Source organism: Clinocottus analis, unplaced genomic scaffold (assembly GCF_023055335.1).
Source record: "Clinocottus analis isolate CAN_PGR_092001 unplaced genomic scaffold, fCliAna1.0.p SCAF_22, whole genome shotgun sequence".
Taxonomy (NCBI): Eukaryota; Metazoa; Chordata; class Actinopteri; order Perciformes; family Cottidae; genus Clinocottus; species Clinocottus analis.
In genome coordinates, this window is record NW_027175954.1 from 5,451,618 (window position 1) to 5,477,847 (window position 26,230).

A 26,230-nucleotide genomic window follows, 5' to 3' on the forward strand; every position below is an offset into this window, starting at 1 on the left:
CTTAAGACTACAAGTCTGAAAGTGAAGAAAAAAAAATCTGGGGTAGTGGAGTTCAGTTCTAGTTCAGCTCATCTCTGCTTGGGGTTCATAGCTACATTAGCTACCACTCGCATACCAAGAATAAGAAGGAATAAGATTCGAATAGCACTGTTTTTGTTTCAGTTGCTGATCATGTAGCCTGTCCCAAGTGGTCATAGTAAGTAAGTAGGCTACTGGATTATTTTTTGCCTGTTAGTTGTATTTCCTGGCCCAATATGCTCTGTGTGAAACGTTGCAGCTGTAAAAACTGAACGAAATGCACATTTTAAGTGCAACAGACGGGGAGCTTCTGAAACGTGCATCAGGTCGAATCACATGCACTCTGAAGGCTGCAGTCAGTGCCACCGCTTTGCCACCGCTTTGCTATTGGTGAATCTGCAATAGCCTCAGAAAGTCATGTTTTTGACTATTTTTCTCACCCTTCTTAGACTTAATGATGAGTTGATCATTGTAAAAAAAAAAAGATTATCAATGAAAGCAATGGCTAGTTTAATTTCAACCTGTAGACCGGTTCATCTGTTCTCCTGTCTGCATGCCTGCCCACATCTACGCCTTTTCTTCCGCCTGTCTATCTGTTTGCTTGACGGTCCACTGTGTCACAGCGCTGCTAATGGCCATTGCTGAGCCAGCCACTTTCTAAATGACACCCTCCTCCGCTCAATACTGCTGCCCAGCAGTTACGCACCGACTCCTCCTTCCACCACTTCCTCTCATGCACAGCACAGTGACTTTCCTCCCTCGTGTGAAAGAAAAGCAGTTTCTTGTCAATTTTCCCTCAATATTTTCCACTCAACATGCCTCTTAAAAAAAACAAAAAAAAACCTATCTTGTATGACACACATACCCTTTGATACATCACATTTTACCGGCTGAATGACTGACCGACAGTGTATGACTGGAGCATCTTCTCCCCGCTGTTAGCAGCGCCCTCACCATCAGGATGATTTGTTCATTCATCATTCATTCCTCTCCCCATTCTCTCTCTACCCGTCTTTTAATCTTTTTCTCCCTCTTCACGCCGCATCCTCACCTTTTAATCATCTTTATCTTGTTGTGTGCGTTTGTGTGCCCGTGTGAGTGTTAGCAACAGAGGGTGGCGTATTGTAAGACAGCTGTAGGAAAAACACAAGGAAGCCAAATTGAGTTTGGCCTTAGTTTAACTACAGCAACCACGCCAGACTAAAGCCTGGATGAGAACACACTCCTGATCGCTCTCGTTCTCCACACATATCAGCTCTCCAACCTCTGCATACCCAAGGTGCCAGTTGCACTTAAAGTAGTTCACCTGACTTGATTCATTCTCAGAGGGAACACGGCTGCCCTCGTCATCACCGGATGTTGGGCTCGTCTTCCATCTGCACTTTTGTCCTTGGACCGCCCTCACTCACAAACTTCCCCCTCAAAGTTCATTGGTTAAGCAGCCAGGGGGTCCGGCATCCTAAAAGATGGTGGTGGCAACATTTTGGCAGTGGCAGCTCATAACTGGATTGCTGTAATTATTCATTGGGAGAGTGATGCCTTCCAGGGGCTGAAGATTGATTAGGTTTGATATGCGACTTAGTGTAATCTGTCTTTGACCAGGGCGCCTGTCCAAATTGGCAGGAATAATAAAAAGAGAGGAAGTTCTTTTTAAAGAGAGAGGAGGAACGAGTGAGCAAATGAAGACGGAGGTGGGTGGACAAAGGGAAGAGAGAAAGATTGAGGCATATCTTGTGTCATATCTCTTGTGGCATCCATTGCCATACACAAACCATCAATCTGCAAACAACAACAGCGGGGCGACCATTTTGTTTACAGTTGAGCACGGCTCCCAAGCTCGATGAAGCCATTACAACCTTAAAACACCGCACTTCTTATTGTCAGCAGTATTGTGTACTTAGTTCAAAGTGTTAGTTTTATAAGCACATTTGAGGTGTTTTTTTCAATGCCTTGCTTGTTTTGTCAGCCAGACCGACGCTATCCTCGGTTGTCTCATTTTCCACGACTAAAGTGTGTCTTCAGTTAATCCTCCAGTGTGAGCATGGCAGAACTTAAAAGGCTCTGATTAGGCTGTTGTGTCCCACAGGTTGGCTGGATATAAATTCGTGACACACTCACAGTGCCCATACATGCCCCAGAGACCTCTCTTTGTGTTAATTAAAGGAGTCTCAACTGCAATTAGCAGGCTTTACAATGAGTGTACCCACAGATAGACACACGCATGTACACACATACACAAACACACACACTGAAACAGATACAGTCACACTGTTAGCACATTTATGGGCCCACAAACACTCTTTACAGTTGCTTAAGTATCACTGTGCCGGTGCATTTAGATGTTAGGTCAGACTGCCTGCGCTGTCTGCTGGTGGTCGCTGCTGTGGACGTCCAAACACGACCGCCACTTTGGGCCAAATGATGTCATGAAGATTGAATGCTGCAAAGAAAAATCTTAATTTGTTCTTTTACTGTCTTATTTTCCTAAAAACAGACGACGAAGAAGAATTTTCTCGCTTCAAGTTACATTTTTGGGTGTATTTCTACGTGGGTCTGCCTCTGTGTTGTTTTAGAACTGCTGCTGGGAAGAAGTAAAGTCACCTCACTCCTTAAAGGGTAGGTTTACCCAAATAACAAGGATAAAAAAACTACTTTGTGTATATTGCAATGTAGAGAGTTTTGGTTTTATTTGTCCAGGGGTTTATATATCCATCACACTTCCAATACAATGGAGGTTATTTATTTGTTTGAGCAACTTTATACTGTACAAAATACTTGCTTTGGATTTTTATTCAACTCTATCGTGAACAAACGTTGACATTGTACGTTTCTGGAAGCCGCAGATACATTGAATGTCAACGTTTCTGAACCAAAAATAAGTTTCATATCAGCCTCTTATCATGCTTACAGAAATGCTCAATGCCCCGTGGTGGACATTGTGGAACGATCGGTTCGGTTTAGGCCACAAAATTACTTCGAGGTAAGAAAAAAGGTCATCGGTTGTGTTCAAATAATCACAAAATGATGTAAGGTAACAATTGCAACGTGAATAAATCACTTACGTGACAAGCATTAAGTAAAATTGTTGTTATGTAACAAGTATAAATCACATACCTCATATCACATAACATTATGTAGCACTCAATACATATATATATATATATATATATATATATATATATATATATGTATATGTATATATTTATACGTCGCTCCTTGCACTACGTTACTTGCTCTGACCGACTATAAAAACGTAAACATTCAACACATCCTTGAAATGTACAAAGCCATATTTTCTTCCTGTCAACTGAAATGCAGTTTTGTCTTTCTTTTCATTTTACAAAAAAAAACGTATATGTAATATCCTGTGTCTTGTATCCGATGTGTGTATAAGGGGACAATTACACTCGGAGAGTGAACCTGGCTTAACTGGAGAGAGAACCTCAGCTGTGTAATTCTGCTGCAACCCCCTCAAATTAAGAACTGAGTGTCTTTGCTCTTCTTCCTGTTAGACCTGAACATAGAGCCGGGGTCCGTGGTGGCCAAATGGCCCATCATCTTGTCTTCTTTATGTGCCAAATTAGACCAAACTGTCCCAGTGTGCTCCAGGCTTGTCTACAGGAAATCAAGGCCAGTTGGAACTTAAGTGAATGAAGCCCCGCTTTGGCACATTCTAGCTGGGGAGATGGTGGCAAGAGCGTGCCCCCCTTGGAGTGGTCAGAGGTTGGGAAAGGACACAAACCCGCACAGGTGCGAATACCTCCTCGCCGGTGTTCACACAGGGGCACAAACTCACAGTGAATGGGTGCTGTCAACTCTGTGGCAACGCTACTTAGCCACTCCACTCTCATATTTACTTATTTATTGGCAGCGATGGCTGCGATGACAGGGCCACTCACTCTCAGAAAGCCTCCCGGGCTCCACGACGTCGCTTCAAGCGGTAGCGTAAAAATTTTAAGAGCCCCGGGCCTGGTTTGATGATTTTGACGTGAATTAGCGTGTAGTCGAGTTGTCGGGTGCATTCAGGGGGCTAACTGTTCTAATGCGTTTACCCGCCTGCCTTCCGAGTGTGTCTGTGTGTCTCAAAGCGAAGCGAAATGTCACTTAATAATTTAGTCGTTGGTTTCGTCCCCCTCGCCATCCATCCATCCATTCACAGCCCTTTATGTCTTGCCTCTGGGAATGCGGTGGCCATCGCTCTGCCTCTCAGGGAGTGATAGAACGAGCAGAGACAGGTGACAGAATCCGGTGTGGTGGTTAGTGAGGACAAAGTGAGAGCGACTGACTGCGAGAGCAAGGGAGGCCGACAGCTAAGTGAACGTAAGCGCTCAGAAACGGACACGAATCATAAGAGCATGAGGGGATTTATGAGTGACTGGAAGATAATGAAACAGCAGACAATTCTTTTTTTTATCCAAATTTTTTACAATGCCGGATCATTACGCAGAACCTCACATCCGTTCTGTCATGAAATCTGTCTTCTGTATTAAAGCAATGCCACGCAGACACGCGAGACGGAATATACGCCCATGCTTCACACACACACACACACACACACACACACACACACACACACACACACACAATCACACACACACAGCTGGGTTTCTGGCCTCTGTGCTTGCCAGATGTAGACATTTCTTTTTTCTCTCTCATCACAGTTTTGAGACTAATAGGTTCTTGTTCTCTGTGGAAGTGGTTCGATGGCGAGAGGGGGAACTCAAAGCATGCACGCCAAACCTGTGGCTACGCTTGTAATAATCAAATAATGTAACTTGGCCACGTGTAAGAATGTGTGTTAATACACGAGAGCTTTCAACAAAGTCTCTCAATGCCAGTGGGCTCCTATATACTTTAATATGACTTGATGTTCACTTAACCCCCCTTTTCTTTGTAATTGATACCTGATGGTGGAATAATAATCATTTCTTCATTTTTTCCCCCTTCTTTCTGCATTCACTAAGCAGATTTGTGCCTGTGCTGTTGGATACTGTTCAATTACAAGAGGTTTGGAGGAGGGCATTGCACTTATAACCTCTCCATGGAGATACTATGACTTTTTTTTTCTCACTTTTTGAGATTTGGCGCATGCAGGAGATAAAGAATAAACAATACATCACGTTTATAGCTGCACTTCCTACTTCTCTCCTCTTCAGACACCCAGTTGAAACAAAGTTGATTTATCTTCTTTCGCAAGTGACGTCCCGAACCAAAACTTTGTTGCGTGTTTGCTAAGTGGTTTTACTACCACCGGATGATTTGTGTTACATTTATTTGTGAGTTTTGTTTGGCAGGGGAGAGTCACAAATGTTTGTGTGTTTGTCGTGTTGTTAGCGGTTAGGCCTCTTGTCATGTGTGTGCCATAAATAAAAGACTCCCCTGGCTAATGTAACCCACATGTTTTGGGATTTTTCTTTTGTTCCCACCTCCCTCTCAGCGCAGCATTTGTTTTCAGGGAAGATTCAGACGGAACACACGCCTCTTAACGTTTTGTGAGGTCATTCAATTTTACATTTTTATATCAAAAGCAGTCGTGGACTTCCTTGTTACTCACAAAGACGAACGTGTGATTCCCATTACTTCACTATCTCACCACTGAGCAGAGGCACAGCTGGTTGCTGATGACCTCTCTTGGAACATTTAGACACACAGTCATACCCAGACATGAGTATTAGACTGATAAATCCCTCTTTGGTTGGATTTTGTCTCAATTCAACATAAAATAGTAATTTCACATGCCGTATCGGACCAAATTTAGGATGACCCCGACCATAACACTACTCCCCTTTTTCCAACATCTGCTCGTCCTATTGGGAATGTTTCCCTGACATAGTGTAAGGAGAAGAGAGTGCTCGATCTTATGCTCCTTTTTTCTTGTAAAAAATGTAAAACTTTCAAAAGAAAATGTGTAGCATGTCCAACTGCTTGATTTTTTCCAGACTGTCCTATTGAACTTACATTGTGTGACAAGTAATTCTTGGCTGCACGACAGACAGTTCGGTCCCAAGCTTTGGAATTTATTTCCTACTTGGCGACACAACAAGTTACGTAAGCCAACACAACCCTGACTCCTAGAAATTACAGCTAAACAGCAAATATGTTTTTAAGGAGACGTAATGCCGGCCAGTTTAAAAAATTTTTATGGCATAGTGAGGAGAGCTTAATGACAAATTATTGTTACTGAATGTATCAGTAAAATGTTTATTCCATTAGTTTTCTGCCAAAATATCCGGTCTTGCAATACAATGTCAGCTTGTAGCGACTCTTGCATTAATAGCTTTTTTTAATGCTTTTTTTATGCTTATGTTTATGCGCTAGAAGTACTTGAGTGAGGTTAGGGAAAGTGTGCAGCAACTTCACATTAAACCAAAATCAAGAATCACACCTTTCCTAAACTTAATCAAAGTGTTTTCATTGCCCAAGCCAAGCCGCAGCCGGGATTCAGACTGGATTCAAAGTCCTGCTCTTTGTACGGTGGCCAACGACCTCGTAAGCGCCCCTATATTTTCTAATATATAAATGTCAATTTTAAGCGAGCAAAAACTCCCGTGGCTTAAAGCAGGCCACATAAACACTTTGGGGATGACTAACTCTAAAAGAAACAGTATGGATCAGAAGAAACACATTAACCGAGCAGCATTAAAGCTACAAACGGCATAATGTGGCACTCTCTGTCCTCAAATATAATACAACCCTCACATTATCAAATGTAATTTCCACAAAAAAAATGTCTGCTTTTCAAGTCACTACGGTCAATTTTCCTGGTGCTGTATTTCCTGCCAGTATTTTGCCCCACCACAACACAAACAGCAATCCTCAAGCAAACAGTTATGGAGGTCACCATAACAACCACCGACTGTACATTCCTTTTTTTTGCATTTATCTGGGCCTTCGCAAGAGGAGAAAGTGTTTCAATGAGTGTCAAAAAGAGCAGAAAGCGAAAAGAGGTAAAGATCTATTAGGGAGGTCAGAAGGGTGGCGGGGGGAATCGGAGGGCCGTGAGACACGAAGAGTAAAAACAGAATAATGAGAGACGGAGGGATGGGAAGTTAGCAAAGAGAGGAGAAGGACTTTGTCAAACTCTCTGCGCTGAGTTTGGTGGAGATTGGGTTGGCGTTGGCGGCGGCGGCGGCGGTGGTGGTGGTGGTGGTGGTGGTGGTGGGGGCCGTTACAATGGGGGCGCTGGCAGGGTTGCCACAGCAGCGTTCCGGATGGGCAGGCGGTCTCCTCTCAGGGGGTGAGGGGGGACGTGGGGCTGTCAGGGAGCCTGGCAGGTAGAGACACAACGCCCTGTGACTGGGGGCGAGCACGGGTCAGTGAGAGAGGACAGGAGCGAGGGGATGGAGGCAGCAGAGGGGCGAGGTGGAGGCCTGTCTGATGAGGTGAGGAGAGAGAGAGGGTGGAAGGGGAGGGAGACGTGAGGGAAGTAAATGAGGGCGGAAGAGCAGAAGAACTAGAGATGATTAGAAGAGAATTATCCAAGTGTGAGTGTGCATGAATATGGAGGGAGAGGAGGAAATAAGAGGGAGAAAAAGCCACAGACAAGTGACGGTACTGAACTGCTTCTTCTCGAACAATATTCCTCCACCTCAACGCTTTCCCTGCTGCCCCACACCTTTAGTGGGGTTTCACCCGGTAACTTTGAGCGAGAGATAGCGGAGAATGAAGAGCATGTAAACAACGTATGTGATGTAATGTAATGTATGTAAACAATGACGATATTAATTTAGTCTTCTCTGAAATTTTCTGCCATTTTTAAGATCTTCCTCTCGTGTCCTGGTGGGACCTGGAGTCAAGTCACAGAACTACAGACATCCAGAGATGCAGAAATGAACTTTAACTCCATTTCACTGTGCAGTAAAATTGCCTCCATCTTAATGCCCACCTCCTATTGATGTCAGAATCCCATTGTGGGGGTCAGGGTGTTCGGGTTAAAGTTAAATTTAGTCAAACTTTAGCTGTAAAACTTAGTGGGAAAATCAGGATTCCATAGTGGAGAGGTCTTAAAAGTTTGGTGAGTAAAGGTCAGATTGTGGAGTCCATGTTGGACGGACTGCGCAAAAAGAAAAGTCAGAAATATTTTCGGAGATGTCTATATTTTGCTTCGTACTGTAAAAGCTGCCAGGGAAATTAAATCACTGAAAGGCACTTTTATTAAGGCTGTTTTTATTTTATAGGGACTTATCACAAGATGCACAAAATCATTTGGTTATTTGCAGCCTGTAAATTGAGAGGCTACCTTCTTCAGGTAAACAATTAAGTTGAACAATCAACTGTGGACATTATCTTTTAAGCAACAATTACAAGTATTGTACTGTTTCCAGCTTCAGATATTTGCTGACCAAATAATGAATTCAACGTCTTTGGGTTTTGGACTGGGGGTCGGACAAAACCTTGGGCTCTGGGTTCTCGTGTGGTGTGATCTTTAATCATTTTCTGACATCTATAAAACTGAAAAAATTATTAGTTGCAGCCCGATTCATTTCTCAAGCAGATTCACATTCACTGTACATATTATTTGGGGGGAAAAGCCTCGCAGAGCCTGCGTTTGAGTGATAATCTACTAAAAGTGTGCGTGTGTGTGTGTGTGCGTGTGTGTGTAGTGAGGAGAAATAGAGTGCAGTAAAGGTAAAGTAAGGGAGGCCGACAGGTCGCTGTAGGATTTGCTGTAATTTGGTGTGAAGAACAATGATCTGGTCAGCTTTTTGGCTGCTGCAAGGTCAGGGGTGCTGATGTGTACTGTGTGTGTGTGCGTGTGTGTGTGTGCGTGTGTGTGCGCGTGTGTGTGTGTGTGGCTCCGAAGTGTCCGTGTTATACAACTGTACTTTTGTCTCCTAACCTCATGAGTGGAGTCTTCACCTCTTGGCAGAAAAAAACAGCATGTGGATCCCTTTAGACACAACATATGTCATTAGGTCATGAATTGCCAAATAGGCACGAGCAGATTGTGCTCTCTGAGCCATTAACCCTCATTATCACAGATATACAGTTAAAAATTTTTTTATAAATAGCTTGTAAGAGTGGAGGAAAAAGCTCCGCCGCTGTCTTTCCTTCCCTTCCTGTTTCCTCACAAAGGTGCACTTATTAGTGGAGGCCAGAATGCAGTGATCAGTGACAAACAATCATGTGGCTCTCTATCGTTCCTCCAAGTCTAAGACCTTTTGGTGCCCCCGACGTTGTCTCTCTGTGTCTATATCTGCCGTTATCACAAGTGAAGGGCTGTTCCTGCCTGTGTCATATGATGTCTTGTGGCCCTTGAGTGGTAGCAGAACAGTGACAGTTCTATCCCTGCGCCATCTGATCGACACGCCATTCCTTGTCACATGCAGACTGTGAACTCTAGATGTTCTCTTTGCGTTGCAACCCAAAGTGAACCAGTGTTCTCTCGCCGCGTTCCAGAAGCAGCCTCCTCAGCGGAGAGAAACTCACTCAACCTTTTTCTACTGGCCTTAATCATTTGTTTCTGCGGCACATAATCACCATCACTGGACAAATTATGTTGTTCCACTCTCTTCTCCCTCTGCCCTCTGCTTCTGTCCTCGATTTGCCCTTGTTTTTAGTGTGTAAAAGGCCAATTTCAGTTGGATTTTTCTCAGTTGTGATTTCATTCTGTGAAAAATGACCACTCCCCTTGCCTGTAAAAAAAACCCAAAGAAGTCAAAACACAGAAAAATAACACAGAAGTCAAACATCTTAATTCTAATTGTTGATGATGTTTGCATCTGTTTTGTACTTGCTGTTGTTTGCTTCAATAGCTTTTCTCACTTTACATAGAAATGAAAAGCAAGGTACTTCACCTTTCAAGATTTAAGAGCGTGGAGAGAGGGGAATTGGTTCTCTTAAGAACAGTCTAACAACTCAGAGCAGTCACACCTAATTTCTGGGCTATTTGACCCATTAGATGTCAAAGTTTGGGAAACAAACAGGCGGTGCTAAGAGGTTTGATGGGTGGAATAATCTGGGCTAAGTGACGGAGCCTTCTGAAACACACTCAGAGAAGTGCAACATCTTTTTAAGTATGAATCTGTATACAACTCGTACAGAAATACTGCACCCACAAAATGACCACTTGCTTATCAATTACTCGCTGCGTGTTGCCTTGAATTCTTGAAGAAAACTCAGTTTTTCTTATTGCCTCCACAAAGGAAAAAATAATTGAAAACTGAATAAGTCCTTGATGAATTTAAGTAAATAGGGTCCAAGTTTAACACCGGCTAAATTGTATTAAAAATGTGTTTAAAACTTTCACACAGCTCGTGCAGTGTAATTCAAGTCTCATTTATTGAGTCACACACATGCATTTTTGCAAAAATGTTCCTCTTTTCAACACTGGCACCACGATTCATGAGGAACTATTTCATGCATGCATGAGACGGCTCTTCTCGAATTGAACAGACAGTAAGTAATTGATCGTATCAATTACTTACTGTCCGTATGGCTATTCCTTTGAATGACGCATATTACATGCATTCACGCCAACTTAACACAAATATGTTGTATTCATTTATTACGATTGTTAAAACAAAGTTCATAGGTTCATCATCATATGCCCAGAGGAGAAGTTATCACACAGACCTCATTGTATTGTACGATACCATTTTAAAACAAGTTTGCTGTCCTGCTTTTTGCTTAAAGGCAATAGAAATAATACATTAAAAAAGTTAGAACAAGAGAATACAAACAGAAACATTGTCAAGGAACCAAAACATATGAAGGGAAGGAAGGATTTATTTCATTTATTTTAATTTACTAATTAAAAATATTTTTCAGTCCTTTTTTTAGAAGATCTCTAGATAATACATTTTAATAACAATCATTTAAATAAAGAAATTGGCTTTTTTTTCATGTGTGAAATCTGAAGTATGGTCATTCAGTGCAGAATTGATTATTCAACATACTTTTTGTCAAAGCATCAACTCTTCAGCTGCATGTTTGCTGAGCATCACACTGCACAAATCAGTCTGGAAGTTTCTTGCCCCCTTATTGTTACGATTTGTTGATCTTATTTTATGTCTTGTGAATATTTGGACACATGTGTAGTGCGTTTGTCTTTAACAGAATCAAATCAAATGAACTGACTCATCGTGGAGAGAGCGATCTCTTCTCTGCTCTCCACAGAGGCATGGAATAATCTCACAGAGATGAAGGTAATTTATAATACATCAGTTCTCTCTCTATATGCCTCCAATTCGGACTTGAAATTTAGGCTTGGCTCTGCAACTCTTCAATCTTGACAATCCCTTTCGGACTGCTGGGATTGGAGGATCGTGTCCCAGACTGAACATGTGCGTGTCGCTGGGGAATAAGGATGCCGTGGCGGAGCTTTAACCTCATGCGCACACTCGTATTGATCGATACAAGCCTCAGTGACTACTGCTACCGAGCGGACTGCCCTCTGTCACAGGGCTCCCCCTGCCCCTGGTCTCAGGCTGCTCAGAAGGACATCCCACCATCACACACCAGTATCCAACCCACACTGGGGCTTACACACTGCCACCAACCCTGACCTCCCCTCTCACACAACCACACACACACACGCACACACACACCTTTTTCTTTTCCCTCTTTCTCTACCTCACTTTTCCTCTAATGAGTTGCAACACTGATAACGAGCCTGATGATCTTCCATTGATTCGGCTATCACTTGCTTGTCTGGTAATTGATCCGTAGCTGAGCCTCTAGTTAATTATATGGGCTTCGACATGGACCCCTGCCCCGGGGGGAATTCTCAAGTCCTGCGCAATAATAGTTTTAATAAAGGAGCCTGCGATTCTCCTGCCTACATTTTTTTTTCTACCCTTATTCTTGCCTCCCTCCTATAGCATTTTTTTTTACCCTTATTTCCTTCTTCCTCCCTGGTTCCCTTCAAAATTTCTCCATCGCCGTATTTTGTACTTCTGTGTCTCTTTCTCGTTTCCTCCGTCATCACGGCCATTACCATCAGCCGAGGCGGGGTGGGAGGGAGGAGGGGGGGGGGGGGGGGGGGGAGAGAAAAAGAGGCAGCCTGAGCAATATTGGCAGAGTCCATTCCTCCCTCCCACAAATAACAGCCATTAACCAGCCAGGTCAGAAGCTGAGCCACCAGCTTGACTTAAAACACTGAGTGCCACTCGAAGAAACCCACAGACTCGCACATTTACAGACGAGAGGGAGGAGGCGAGAGAGGGAGGAGAGGAAGCGGGAGCTGGATAACAAAAAGGAACCTCAGCCGCTAAATTGTCACTTAATATAATTAGCCTAAGCCTCATGCATTATCTTTTTCGATAAGTTGCTAAGAGCGGCGCGTGCAGTACATGGACAGGAGGTGACACATTACGCCTTTTACGACAAGGCTGCTTGTGGCTTCTGACAAGGCCACTATGCAAAAGATATATGAAGAACAGAATAGAAAGGGAGAGGGAGGAGAGTAAGAGGAAGACAGCAAGGTAAAGAGACCTCGAAGTGTAGAACAACATCACAGGAGACAAAACTAAAAGGAATAAGATAGGCACGCAGGAGGGAGATGTAAATTGAGCTTGAGACAAGACACAATTGCACATTTTCAAAGTGGTTGGACACACACTGTATACTTTTCTCTCAGAAATCCCTTGAACATCACAGTACCGGTGTGATAATCTCAGCAAAGGTTAACAGTATACTGCCATTAGTACATCGTACAAAAGGCTTTTAACAGAAAACCAAGCACCTGTCTCCAGCAATTTACCACAAAATGTGAAGTGACTTAATATATCAGAAGCCATTTAATGTAGAGCCGGGGCGAGAAGTTCTCTCTCTGTCGCTCTCTCTTTTGTTCCTCGGCAGCGGAGAGATCACAGTGACATCTCCCTCTCGCTGCGGACGGAGGCACCTGGTCTGTCATTTCTCTAATGATGGTGGGGTGGAGAGACGGGGTGGAGAGGAGGAGATGGGAGAGTTAAAGGGAAGCGGAGGAAAGGAGGTGTGGGAGGGGGGGGGGGTGTCTTCATTGTTTGAGACATGTCCTATGCCGTGTCAAAGGAAGCATAGATCTCCTTCCTCTTTTTTTCTTTTTTAGTTTTATCCTCCAGTGTGTCTTTTTCTCCATGTCTACCTCCCTTTACTCCTCCATCCCTCATTTTATTCCCTTACCTTTGCGGCTGTGGGGACCAATTTGGCTAAAATGGAACCTCTTCCTCATTTTTTTCTTAATTAAAATCTGAGAGCCTCCACGGGTGGGGGGGTTTCCTGTGTGTGTGTGTGTGTGTGTGTGTGTGTGTGTGTGTGTGTGTGTGTTCATATGCATGCTGGTGGCAGATTGCCTGCGTTCCATTAGTCTTTCATTAGAGTGGGAGAAAATCAAACAAAGGCACCAGATTTTTTTTTTTTGATAAAGCAAGTCTATTGATGTTTTCTTGTTTATTTGTGTTTGTTTATTTTTGATTGCTGTTAAGCAATTTTCACCAGTTATTACAGAACCTTTTTGTTGAATACAATACTGTTTTTCCCTCATTTTTAAACAAAGAAACAAATACTTGACAACAATCTGTAATGGTGATGCTTTTTGTTCAAGATATATATTTTTTTTCCAAAGAAAAATACTCTTTTTGCTGCAGCTAAGCATCGAATGTATGTATGTGTGTGTGTGTGTATGCGTGTGTGCGTGTGTGTGCGTGTGTGCGTGTGTGTGTGGCGGGACGGTCCCTCAGGGGAAGTAAGTTGCTCTGAGACGTGCCGGCCGCTCGAAGCGCAAATGGTAATAAGGCAGGGGGACAAACGCTCCCCCCACCTTCTCCTGCTCTGCGATGGCGCTTGCCCCCACCTTTCTCCCCCTAGCAGAGGAGGGGTGTGTGTGTGTGTGTGTGTGTGTGTGTGTGTGTGTGTGTGTGTGTGTGTGTGTGTGTGTGTGTGTGTGTGTGTGTGTGTGTGTGAGGAAGCGTGCTGCGCGATGTCACTGAGCATCTCAGAGTGGAGCGGCACAGTTGACTCAGTTGCGCCTGCACCGGCCCGACACACACACACGCTCGCTTTTCGCTCGCTCGCTCGCTCTCGCATGCTCTCGCTCTCTCTCACGCGCGCGCGCGCACACACACACACTCACACACACACATAGGCGCTCAGTCTAGTTCCTCAGCGGCTGCTGCGGAGTACAGAGGAATCAGAGAGAGAGAGAGAGAGAGAGAGAGAGAGAGTGAGAGCGCGAGGGAGAGAGGGAAAGAGAGAGGACAGGCGGCACACGGACGTCGAGAGAGGGACACGATCTCAGAGAGAGAGAGAGAGAGAGAGAGAGAGAGAGAGAGAGAGAGAAGCGCGAGGCAGGGATAGCGGGTGGCTCACTCCCACACCTCATCTTCACTTTGCTGGGACAGGCACAGAATTGATGGTAAGAGACATTCATGCATTTTATGGACTCTTGCCTGAGCTGTGTGGCGCTTTTTCACGGGACTTTTTTTTTTTTTGTATTTAGCTGCGCTTTTTTTGTTTACTTTTGTTTATTTATTGTTTTACATTTTCAAACACAGATTTTGTGTAAAGGGGTTTCACATTATTTGATGTTTTCTGTTTCAATATAATCTACATGGTATGTCTAGGTCTTACTTGAGAAAAAAAAAAATATGGATTACACAGATTTTTTTTATCCTTGTGTGTGCATGTGTTGGTGCTGATGGCAGTTCTCAGGTTCTTCAACTTTTCTTTTTACTTCTTTTGCAATGTTTTAGTATTAGAGGTCTTACTTGTGCATGCATGGAGGGCAATGTGTTGGATTGTGTGTGTTTGCATGTAGGTGTTTGCATTTATGTTGAGTTCTTGTCCAAGTACACAATGACTGACAGATGGATTAGAGCAAAAACTCAGGCCATGGGTAACATCTAATTCCCATGGCCCCCCCTTCTTTTTTATTTTTGTCCATTCTTGCTCTCCTTCTCATCAGCCCCCCCTCCTCACCTCCATCCTTCTCCTCATCCTTCCTCACCTCCAGTTCTCCACTCATCTTGCCCTGTCCAAGACGAGGCCCCCGAGGAAATTCACTGCGAGCCCTCTTTTCTTTCTCTCTTCTTGCGAATTAACTCCACACACACTCCTCTGCCACCAGAGCTGCCAAAAAAACCTCTTTCACACACACACACACACACACACACACACACACACACACACACACACACACACACACACACACACCCTCAACTCCCCTCTCACTGTTATCCTTCTGGTGGAGCAGGACAGCGCGAGACAACAACAAAAAAAAAAAAGCAACACAACCCCAAAGAACCCACCTTCACTGACTTTTTTTTCCTTCTTTTTCTCTCCTCCTTCTCACCCCCTGCCCTCCCTCTCTGTCTCTCCCTCGCTCGGTCTAAGTCCAAGGAGGCAGACTTGGATGTGAGAGGCAGTGAGTGCGACGACACAGTCCCACAAGAGCCCAGCACAGACCCGGAGCCGCCCAGGCCGTCTCCAGCTCCAGCTAAGGCTAACGGACCCACCGCCGCCGCTGGCGTTTGCACGAGCATCCCCTCCAGTAGCCACAGTAGCGGCAGCAGCAGCAGCAGCAGCAGCAGAAGAAGTGGTCTGGGTGGCATTAGCATCGTTAGCAGCAGCGCTGAGGGAGCAGGCGAAAGCTCCATGCAGTTCAGCACCAGACCGCCTAGTGCTGAGCAGCCGGGCTTCATGGGGACATGGCAGCAGCAGGGCACTGACAGCAACCTCCTCTACAGAATGTCCCAGCAGGTACGTCAGCTCAGCCTCTCCCCGTCATCCTCTCCCTCTCGGCCTCCTCTCCTGGTCCACTCGCTCCACATTCGCAGCCAAGGACTAAACTTTTATGTTTCTTCTCTTGGTGTATGTTCAGACGTTGGCTGTTGTGATTCCTACTTTGTCTGTGAGTTGAGAAGAAAGTGTTTATGTGTGTGTACGTGTGTGTGTGTGCGCGTGTGTGTGTGTGTGTGTGTGATCTCGTGGGTAATGGGGGGTGGAATTGTTATTTGATATTTCAAAATAAGAATCCTTATTTGCAATTGCATTTTTGCAACTTTTTCAAACTTTTGGAACACATCAGGTTTGATGTTGTGTGTCGGTCTTAATGTTGTTGTTCCACACAGTGTTTTCATTCATGTAAGCTCCCTGTGTGTGTGCGTGTGTGGGTGTGTGTGTGTGTGTGCGTGCGTGCGTGCGTGCGTGTGTGTGTGTGTGTGTGTGTTTGTGTTGTTTTCATTTTTACTAATCAATGCATGAGTCCTTTTCTGCCCCATAAAAAACTAAAAATTCCATATTTTGTGTATTTGTAAAAAAAACAAAAAAAAACACATTTTAAATCCAAAATGTTCAGAATATCAAATAGGCCGAATTCACTTCTTTCAGCATTTGATGGATTATCCCGTGTCCGGATTCGTTACATACATGCTTAAGTCTCCGTAATTGGTCCATGAGCGGTGTGGAGTTTAAAAGCAAGCAATAGCAGTGTTTTGGTAACCCCAGTGCCGATAAAGACTCGGGTAGGGGCACCCCTCTGGGACCGGCTAATTGACTTCATGTGGCCGAGGCAGGAAGCCCCTCGCGCGGCTACAGAACAGCAGAGGAGCCGCGAATGAAAACAGGCTCGTCTGGAAAAGTAATGATGATAACAGATCGCCTCCATCGGCCGAGGGAAAGTCCACAATTCCTCCCGACAATTCTCCCCTGTTCCCGTGGATGTTTCTCTCCTGTTTATTTGCTTCTTTTAAAAAATATATTTAAAAAAAAAAGAAAAAAAGTGAGAGTTATTTTGAAGGGACGGGGGATTTTGAGGTTTCGTGGGGTAAATGTCAGGTAAGGAGAAGGGAGAGGAGTTTGAGGATGTGTATGTGTAAGTGCGCGCGCGCGCGTGTGTGTGTGTGTGTGTGTGTGTGTGCGTCCGTTCGCGCGCACGTGTGTGAGGGGGAGACATAGATAGAGGACGGTTGTTAGGTTGCAGTTAATCATAGCGGGACCTGCAGGCTCTCCGTACCATACACATGCTGTTACACTCGCGCGCCGCAGCGGCTCTTGCGCAACAGCCGCGGCTCCGCTGGTAAAAGACGAGGAACTTATTCGTCACGTTGACGATAAATATAGTTGCTTTATGTCTTTATTTTTAATCCCAGAGGTGTAATCATGAAGGTGAAACAGCTGTGTTGATATTAAGATATCCCTATGTGAGTTATAAAATGTCACACTTCTGAAAGCACCTTTTCCGATATTGTTGTGTTGTTTCTAACTGGATGCGTCTTTATTCCAATATACCAAACAACATATTTAAATGAATTGCATCCGTGCACTTTTCATTCAAATCATATATTATATATTTCATTCAAAACAATATATATATATATATATATATATATATATATATATATATATATATATATATATATATATATATATATATATATATATATATATTGTTTTAAATCCTTGCTCTTAGATTGAAAAAAGGATCCCACAAAGTATTGATAAGTGACGTGAAGTAGCCGCGCAGAGAGGAGAGCGCTCCTGTTCCCGGTGTGAAGCAGGTGGATGGGCCCCTGCCTCATCATCTGCTGGGACCCCGTGTTTGCATCCCCAATCCTTTTTACAAATGCGCACCGTTGTTTCAATATAATCAGCCTAGGGACTCGCTGTTATTTATCCTTCCTCGCACCACTTAGAAGACATCTTCCCATGTTTAGTAGGCATGACATAAATCCTCCGAAGGAAGCCTGTTCCTTGACAGACTCGCCTTCTTGGAATCTAACCGATAATGACTTTGTGTTTGCCGAGGTTGGCGCACCCTGGGGTGTTGGAGGAGAGAGATGCGGTATGGGCTTGTGTTTCTAAATCTCCACTCGCTCTCCCTTAAAGATCAACTATAGGTGACACGAGGGATGCGGTATTTTATCGTGGTTAGGCCGAATTATATTTCTATCTGATCGATGGAGACGCGGAACAGCTGCGCGCATGCGGTGCTTTGAGGAGAGACGCGGCATGGGCACGAGCAGGCGTCAATAAGCCCGAACATTTGGCAATACTTTCAACATTTCTTGTAAAACATACACACACAAAGCAAGAGTTTGGAACATTGAACATTTAATGCAGGTATTTTTCTTTCCACGATTGAAATGACATAAATAGGGTCGAGGTTTCCAGCAGGTGTCTGAACATTTGGGTGCATAAAACATCAGTGACCGATGGAAGTAAAGAAAGAAGAACAAATAACTATGAAATTGATAATCAGGAGATCTGGTGTGTTTTTTCTTCTTCTCTTTGATGTGCTTTTATAACACAACCCCCTGCCCCCCCCCCCCCCCCCCCCTCCAACAAAAAACAGCAGCACCTGTCTGCTCCAGCGTGAAGAAAAATAAAACAAAAATAGATGTCAATTTGAGAACGAATTTATTCTCAGAATTGATCGATTTCCTTTTTTGATTGATCCCGAGCACAAGGCATGATCTTGTATTTCATATTTAAGTTTTTTTCGACATAATTCCGATTTATTAAATTCATGTATTTCCATATTCACGTTTTCAAGACAATGAAACATCCCCCCCCCTCACACCTCTCCGAATATTTTGCTAGAGGGGATGTTACAAATGGGATGAACAAATGAAAAATACATATGAATTAAATCACTTTTATTATGTTTTATTTAGTTAAGATTGCATATTGATAATCTATCTGCATGCAATTGCATTTTATTATTGCGTGTTTTTATACACGAACGAAATTAACAACAGTCGCGATTATGGCACAGCTGCAAGGCAATAATTTACACCTTTCATAAGAGGCCTTAATAGGCTTTACATCTTTTCTTTCCTAAAACACATAGCAGGAGACTTTCAACCGTCATAATCCACGCGAGTGTCAACAGGAAACAACACGAACTGCATGCAATTTAAATGAAATCAATGAAATGGATTCGATAAATACTGCCTGTTTTCTCTGCTTCCCAATGTTCAGAAATCGGTGCACATTTGACAAACAATGCAAGAGGGAACTTTCATAATTGTTTTCATGGAGGAAAAAAAATGCAAACATTAATTAGGAGTTGAATCATTTCCCAGGCATTACGGAGTGATAATATTTGGAGCCTTAATTGACCCGCTGCTGTACATGCGTGGCTATGAATATCGACCCTTGCAAGTTAAAAAGCCCGGAGTTAAGTGATGCTACGAGCCTAATTGGTTCATCAGGGATAATTCCTCCACAATGCAGCAGCCGCATGCCGCGTCTCTTTTTAGATTCATATTTTCTTCTCCGTTTCAAGTCGGAGGAACGAAGGAAGGAACAACACGAGGATTAGAAAAGCTCGTAAAAAAAAATGTGCCTTAAACTCCACCTGAGGATCTCCTATTGCCACCCAGGCTCACAGGAGCGAGGGGGAGAGGGAGAGAGAGCAAAAAGAGTGCATTCCAGTTAAAACTATCTCTAAAATAGCCTTCCCCCTTTTTCTTTTCACAAGGGCTCTGTCGCGCGGCTTCTTTTGAAGTGCGACAGGTCGACTGTGGGCCGAGACCCGGATGAGGTGCAGTGGCTTCAGCTCGCTTCTGTCTCGCACGCAGACTCTTGTATCCACATATCAATAGCAGGGTTTACGATGTTGAAATATGAATTAGAAATGAATAGAGAATTGTAAAGCGTAATAATATTTAGAATAATACAAATGTAAATGCGATTAGAATAATGGGAGTTGTCTTGCATTTGTTTATTTGAAGTTTTTTGCATTGTTTCAGAGTCAATTTCTAAAAAATGTCCTTTGAATTGGAAAGCCCCACAAGGCTGTAGGGTTGTCCTTTCTCTCCCATTGTGCATTTTCAAATTTAAGATCCCGAAAAACAAAACTTTTATGAACTCAAATTAAAAAACTGCAAAGGACTGTAACAAAAAACATATTTATGCATTTCAGTTTTTTTTGTCACCTTACTAAATGTGGAGAAAAAAAGTTTTTTATTAAACCAACAAATTGTTGCCATTGTTCTTGTAAATATACTAGCTCCATTGGTTATAGTAAAAAAAACAAACCACATATGTAGTCTGAATTTCTAAAATATGGCTTCTGTCCTTCCATTTCATTTTTTTCTTTAATATTCCCTGGTGTATTCATGTCGCGTGTCATATTTAAACTTTTAGTTTGCAGCAATTTTACAATTATACTGGTTGATTTAATATTTTGCAGTGCAGCCTGTGCAATATGTTCAACCTCTGCATGCTGTTAGCTGTGAGGACATGATGACAGACGTATTAGTGGAATAACACGCTCTGCTTTGTTTTGTCTGACTGAAGAAATGAGGTTGATATTATCCTCTTCAGTGCAGATCACAGAACGCGCTAATCTGCCTATTAACACAGTGATACACTTACAGTGGTGAGTGTGTGCGTGTGTGAGTGTGTGCGCCCCGGTTGTTTTACACAGTGGGGTACAGGCGTGTTGCATATGTGGTGCACATTGCTCCTTGCCATTGTGTGTGACTGCAGAGGCAGTGATTTGATACATATGTGTAGAATTATCCACAGTCAGTGAACGTGTATGTGTGTCGTTACACTCAACTGTTATTATTTCCATGTCTGTCTTTGATGGGTCGTTGCACACAGAGCATATGGATGCCTATACGTACGTGTATCTGGTGTCAAACGTGCATGTGTGTGCTCTGACACTGAAGTTATATGCGCATGTGTGCGTTCGACGCGTATGTCTGTGCTTTTGCCATTTATTTTCCTGAGTGGGTGGCTAAATACCCATATCCCAGTTGTGTGAGAGTGTGTGTGTGTGTGTGCGGGAGAGAGAGAGAGAGAGAGAGAGAGAGAGAGAGAGAGAGAGAGAGAGAGAGAGAGAGAGAGAGAGAGAGAGAGAGAGAGAGAGAGAGAGTGTGTGTGTGTGTGTGTTTCTGCGTTTTGGCTGCGGCTCCATGTGTGTGTGGGTGCGAGGTGAAGTGTCTCTTGGCTGGCCTTGGCTGGAGAGCTGGAGGAGAGCAGAGGTGAAAGAGGAGATTTGCAGAAAAGACATGCACCACTTCCCCCATTACTACTTTTTCTTTTCCTTCTTCTTCTTCCTCTTCTACTGTGTCTTTGTGTCTCGCTGCCTCTTCTTCTCTCACTCGCTTTTCCTTACACTCTTCTTACTCCCCACACCTCACACCCTCTTTTGCTGGACAATCTTTCCGACCTAAAACTCTGTCTCCACCGGCAGTCCCCCACATGCCAACTCAGAGGGTTTCATGAGAAGGGGCTCTTGACATTGAATGTGTGTAACAATGGGCCACGTTGGGCGTGAGGATTCCCGCTTCTAATAAGACGCAAGGACAAGTGTCAGAAGGAGCACAATGTGTCTTCAATAAGAGGAAGTGGCTGGGTGTGCCTCTAAATCGGCCTGATCTATGGAGGTTTGAAGCTACTTCTTCACCCGAGCGGATCCAACCTGCAGTGGTGGGCCCTGACTGTAAAGTTACGACTCTTACATTGTTTAATGCAATTATTACACTGTAACTGGCCTTTTTAGAGGGCATAAGCAGGACTTAGAGGGCACACTTGGAGGGCATACGCAGCACTGAGAAAAGCCACTGTGGCATCCAGTCAGCGGGCATCTCTCTCTGTCCTTTTTGCATATGCAGCAATGATGATGCGAGTGTTTCCTGAAGGCAACATTATTTCTACAAGAGAGAGCACAGAAATGGGAGAATAAGATTGAGTGGGAAGGTGACTGCAGCTACTTGTATATTTACTGTGTGTGTGTGTGTGTTTGTGTGTGTGTGTTTGTGTGTGTACCATTAAGAAGCCATCTAGTTTGACGGAGTAGGAGGATGTACAAGGTCCCATTCATGCTGTGGTCCCCACTATATTTACCCAGGCACCAACCAGGGAGATATGACGTCCACAACATTTTTACTTTTAACTTGTTTCAATGAGCTTTTTAAATTTTCTTTTTTTTTTTTTTAACTTGCATTTACTAAATGTCCTTTCATTTGTATCAAATCTGAAGATAGATTTATATAAATTGTTTTCTTGTCATGCTGTTTGATAAAGGTTTTTTGTTGCATCTACGGTACACATTAACACTACATTTTTTTATTTCCATATTTTTTTGTCAGACTGTTGAGGAAATCCGTCAATAAGACTCCACATGCAGACACCCGCATTTTCCTTTTTGTATCCTCACCATCTCTTACTATTATAGCCTGAAAAAGAAAAGAAAAGTACTCTTCTATTTTTATAGCATGTGCATTGATCTTACCCCCAAAAAATCTGCCTCGCACATGGCCGTGATCATGTGTGTCCCGGGTCATCCAGTAACCTCTGTAGCTGCGTAGTAATGCCCTGCAGGACAAGCGTTATGGGTAAGCACCGACCCTGACTCTGTGTGCGAGACCCGGGGCATCCAGCGATCAATAAGCATCATATGAGCATCACTCACGGGTTCTATGTCAGCTGTTTTCTGTCTTTTCCTGAGGAGACGGCCGCCTCACAACTATGGTCAATGCCTGAATAATGGGGAGGATGCACAATGTAGAGAGACTATCATGGAAGTCAAAAGGCTTTCTATGTCATATGTCTGGCAGGGCAGCGTGTTGTGCGTTTTGTGTGTGTGTGTGTGTGTGTGCGCGTGTGCGCGTGTTGAGGAACGATAGAAATGCAAAGCCATCGCCTATGCTGATTGGTAGAATCTACTATGTTTGAGTCTTTCCCAGGGACTTCTTTTACTCCTGTGTGGGCACGTGCATGTAAACGGAGAGAAATACAATATTGTTGTTCTTTATTTACTGTTATTATGTGAGCTGCTTTTACAAAATAATCAATAAAGTAGCGGGAATGTGAATAGACATCTTAACATGTAACATTAAGGAGATTCATGTGGTATTTAAGGCAGTAAACATAGTGTTGAATATAGTATTCAGTGTGGCAAAAAATATGTTTACCAATACAATGAATAGATTTGAATTGTATGGAAAAGTGTAAACATTATTTGAATATTTTGCACATCTTTTTGCGTGTTTGAAGAATGGTTGGATTATAATTTATGTATATGTATAATTTTTCTCTCTCACAACTGTTGTTTTCCCTTTCCCTGCTGATGGCTGTTGAAGCAACTGGACGCCATTCTTTTCACTCTTTTTTTTCCTTTTTTCCTTTCCTCCATTTCTTCTTCCAAAAGTGGGCCGTTGGATATTTGTCTTTGGGTAGTTTCCTGCAGTGGGGAGAAGTCGCCGGTGTGAAGAGGAAGTGTGTGTGTTTGAAGGGCCAGTCGCTCAGGATGTCACCACCCCGCCACTGGCTAATGAGGGGGACAGAAGCACAGGGCCAGGGAAACACACACACACACACACACACACACACACACACACACACACACACACACACACACACACACAGTGACACACTCTGACACGGCAAGAATGCAGCAGCTGTCACCAAGGTCCAGGCAGTTATGAAAAGGTTGAAGTATAATTGTGCCCTCTGTGTGTACGTGTGTATATGTATGTGTGTGTGTGTGTGTGTGTGTGTGTGTGTGTGTGTGCTTGCGTGCATGCATGTGCGTGTGTGAAGTGACAGTACCACGGGTCACGGGGGTGTTGAGAACTGGGAGGGGCTCATCTTGGCTTTGGTAGCCCAGAGATCGCCACCGGCAGCGAGGTTTAATCACACATATTGACTCAAGTGAAAGGAGAAGGAGCGAGTCGGAGGAAACAGTATATATATATATATATATATATATATATATATATATATATATATATATATATATATATATATATATACTGCTGTAGTATTTTAAGACATAACCAGATGGCAGAGACATTGTTGTCAGAGGCTGTTCTTTCCCGTCCTGTATCCAGAGGAAGGTGACATTAGGTGTGACCTGTGCTAAGTGACAGGAACTTGGGCATACTTTCACCGCGGCTTCTCCCTTTTCCTGTTATTCCTCAACTCCTGTTATTTTGTTTTCCTTGGAGCCGCGCCAGCACAACGGGCAAATCAAACAGCCTACTATTTTTACATCTGTCTTAAGGACCCCTGTCTGCTCTCTCTGCCTGCCAATTTGCCCCATCAGCAGTGGCAGCGAAGACGAGCTCTCAAGGCACTGAGCCTTTCATTTTTCTGTTGGCAGTGTAGCTAATGCTGTCACTGTTATTTGAAAAAGCACTCGGGGTGAATTGCTATTATTATTGTGAAAACCATCATCATCATCAGGCTTATTTATGGTTATGGATAATTATGGTAATTTTCTTCAGGGCTCACAGTTGACTCCATCTCCTTCCGCTTCTAATCCGACGTGCACTGTTGCATGTGTGTGTTGGTCTGTACTGTACATTTTCGATGTGCTGGCAAATTACCAAAGTTGTTGTGCAGAGAAAATGGTTTTCCAACAGGTAACAGTGATTTTCATGTCTGCAGTTCACATGTGAGGTGAGGCGAACTTGTGTGCACACAGGCACGAATAAATGTGTTACATCTCTTAATGCATAGGTTGAACTCTGTGGCTTATGTGTTTCTGTGTGTGAAGGCGAGAGAGGCTTTTCTCCCCACTTTCTGTTTTATTTCCTGAACTATTCTCTGTTCTGTTCTGTCTCCAGCTTACCATGGAGATTTGATTGCTAGAGGCCCAGGGAGGATTTTAGGGAGGTTCTGGAGAAGGGAGGCTAGTGGTACAGGCGGTGGTAGGCTTGGAGCCAACGTACACACACACACACACACACACCCACACACACACACAAACACACACACACACACACACACACTCACACACACACATACATAAGATATTCGGTTCTAGACTTAGATGCATGCTTTCACACACGCCGATTATGTCTTTTCTTCATACTTATTGAAGTGTAAATTGCTTCCTCTCTGTGCTGTCATTTTAACCCTATGAAAAAACTTGAGTCTAAACTCATTAGCTACTTTTGGTTGTGAGCAAAGTGTTAAAGCAACATGTGTAAGCGTTTGTTTGTGCTCTCTGCTGACTTTGTAAAGATGTTTGCGCTGTTGGATTAATAACATTTAATGGCCACTGTTAAATGCAGCTGCCTTGGCATCCCACAGCTCGTGTTTTTTTCTGGCAAACTGACACTCTGGGTGGCTTTTTGTTTGTGTGTGTGTGTGTGTGTGTGTGTGTGTGTGTGTGTGTGTGTGTATATACACGCAGTGCAATGAAATACCACAATGTGTGTGGCCTGGATGGGTGAGGCATTGTGTGTGTTGTCACTGAGCATACCTGTTACCGCTGCTGAATCCAAACTCTCTGCTCGTGAGCTGATCACTTATTGAGTAGCATTCCGTTTCACTTTCTAACAATCCATAATATCAATTAAGTCACAAATGATCTAATTAGCCTACTGTGATTCACATCAATTGGTCTGACCCTGTATCCGTGGCAACCAGCCGCTGGGGGAGGTCTACCATGCGTGACCTCTGGCCCGGCGCATTGTCAGCCGTCCACCTCTTGTGACTTTCATTGTGCGATTGAAGTGACGGCTTCAGTCTTTCAGAACGCGACAAAGTGAGGATTCTTGTAAAGAAAAAAGCTGTTTTTCTGGGAGTGTTAAAAGATGTATTTTGTGTTGTTGGGACTGACACACACACACACACACACACACACACACACACACACACACACACACACACACACACACACACACACCCCACACACTTGCTTTCTCTATGTTGATGTTTTCCTTGTAAATGGCCTGAGCCGCTTCTTCCATTGTCGGGAAACGCACTCAGCGATAAGTGCTTTGTTGGAGCAACGTTCGCAGCATGATGCGTGTGACTCTGACTGGCATTTAATATTTCATGGCATTTAATCCATTTGATATGTTTCCTCCAAATGCCCAAAAAAAAACAAACAGAAAAATCAGGAGCTTTTGTTTCCCTTATCCAAGCCGTTACTTCACAGCTTGTTGATCAGTTTAGATTAGTAAAGGGCGGCAACATGGGATTTATCACCCAGATTTACAGACATTTTTCTGCACGGCCATAAAACTGATCAATTTAGCATCTTGATTGTGGCTAAAATGGGACCTCATGAGGGCAAAGGTGATCCGATATGCCCAATCAATGGGTGACCAGATATAACTCAATAACATAAATAAGACAAGTGTCATAAAGAAATGGCTTTGAGATTTATTGCAGTAAAACGGTGAAATGAGAGCACTTAAAGAGCAGCCAAGTTTACAGGATGGAGCAGCAAAGAAAGATAGCGCATTATGACTAAGAAGAGCAAGAGGAGCCGGCAGCTTGTGCATCAGTCAGAAGGTGAGAAGGAGGCTCTCTTTGA

General features: G+C 43.6%; 1 protein-coding gene across 2 annotated transcripts in view; it reads left to right on the forward strand.

Annotated features, from left to right (window-relative positions):
• The window catches only part of bnc2 (basonuclin zinc finger protein 2), a 154,843-nt gene that overhangs the window by 47,408 nt on the left and 81,205 nt on the right, over positions 1–26,230 (forward strand). The window contains exons 1-2 of one of the 2 annotated variants that reach the window (XM_068589023.1): positions 14,247–14,356; positions 15,334–15,699. In XM_068589023.1, coding sequence (XP_068445124.1) covers positions 14,354–14,356; positions 15,334–15,699 — 369 coding nt within the window. In that variant the 5' untranslated portion in view covers positions 14,247–14,353. Of the gene's footprint in view, positions 1–14,246; positions 14,357–15,333; positions 15,700–26,230 lie in introns of those variants that run through there. The other variant, XM_068589024.1, reaches the window with a different exon arrangement.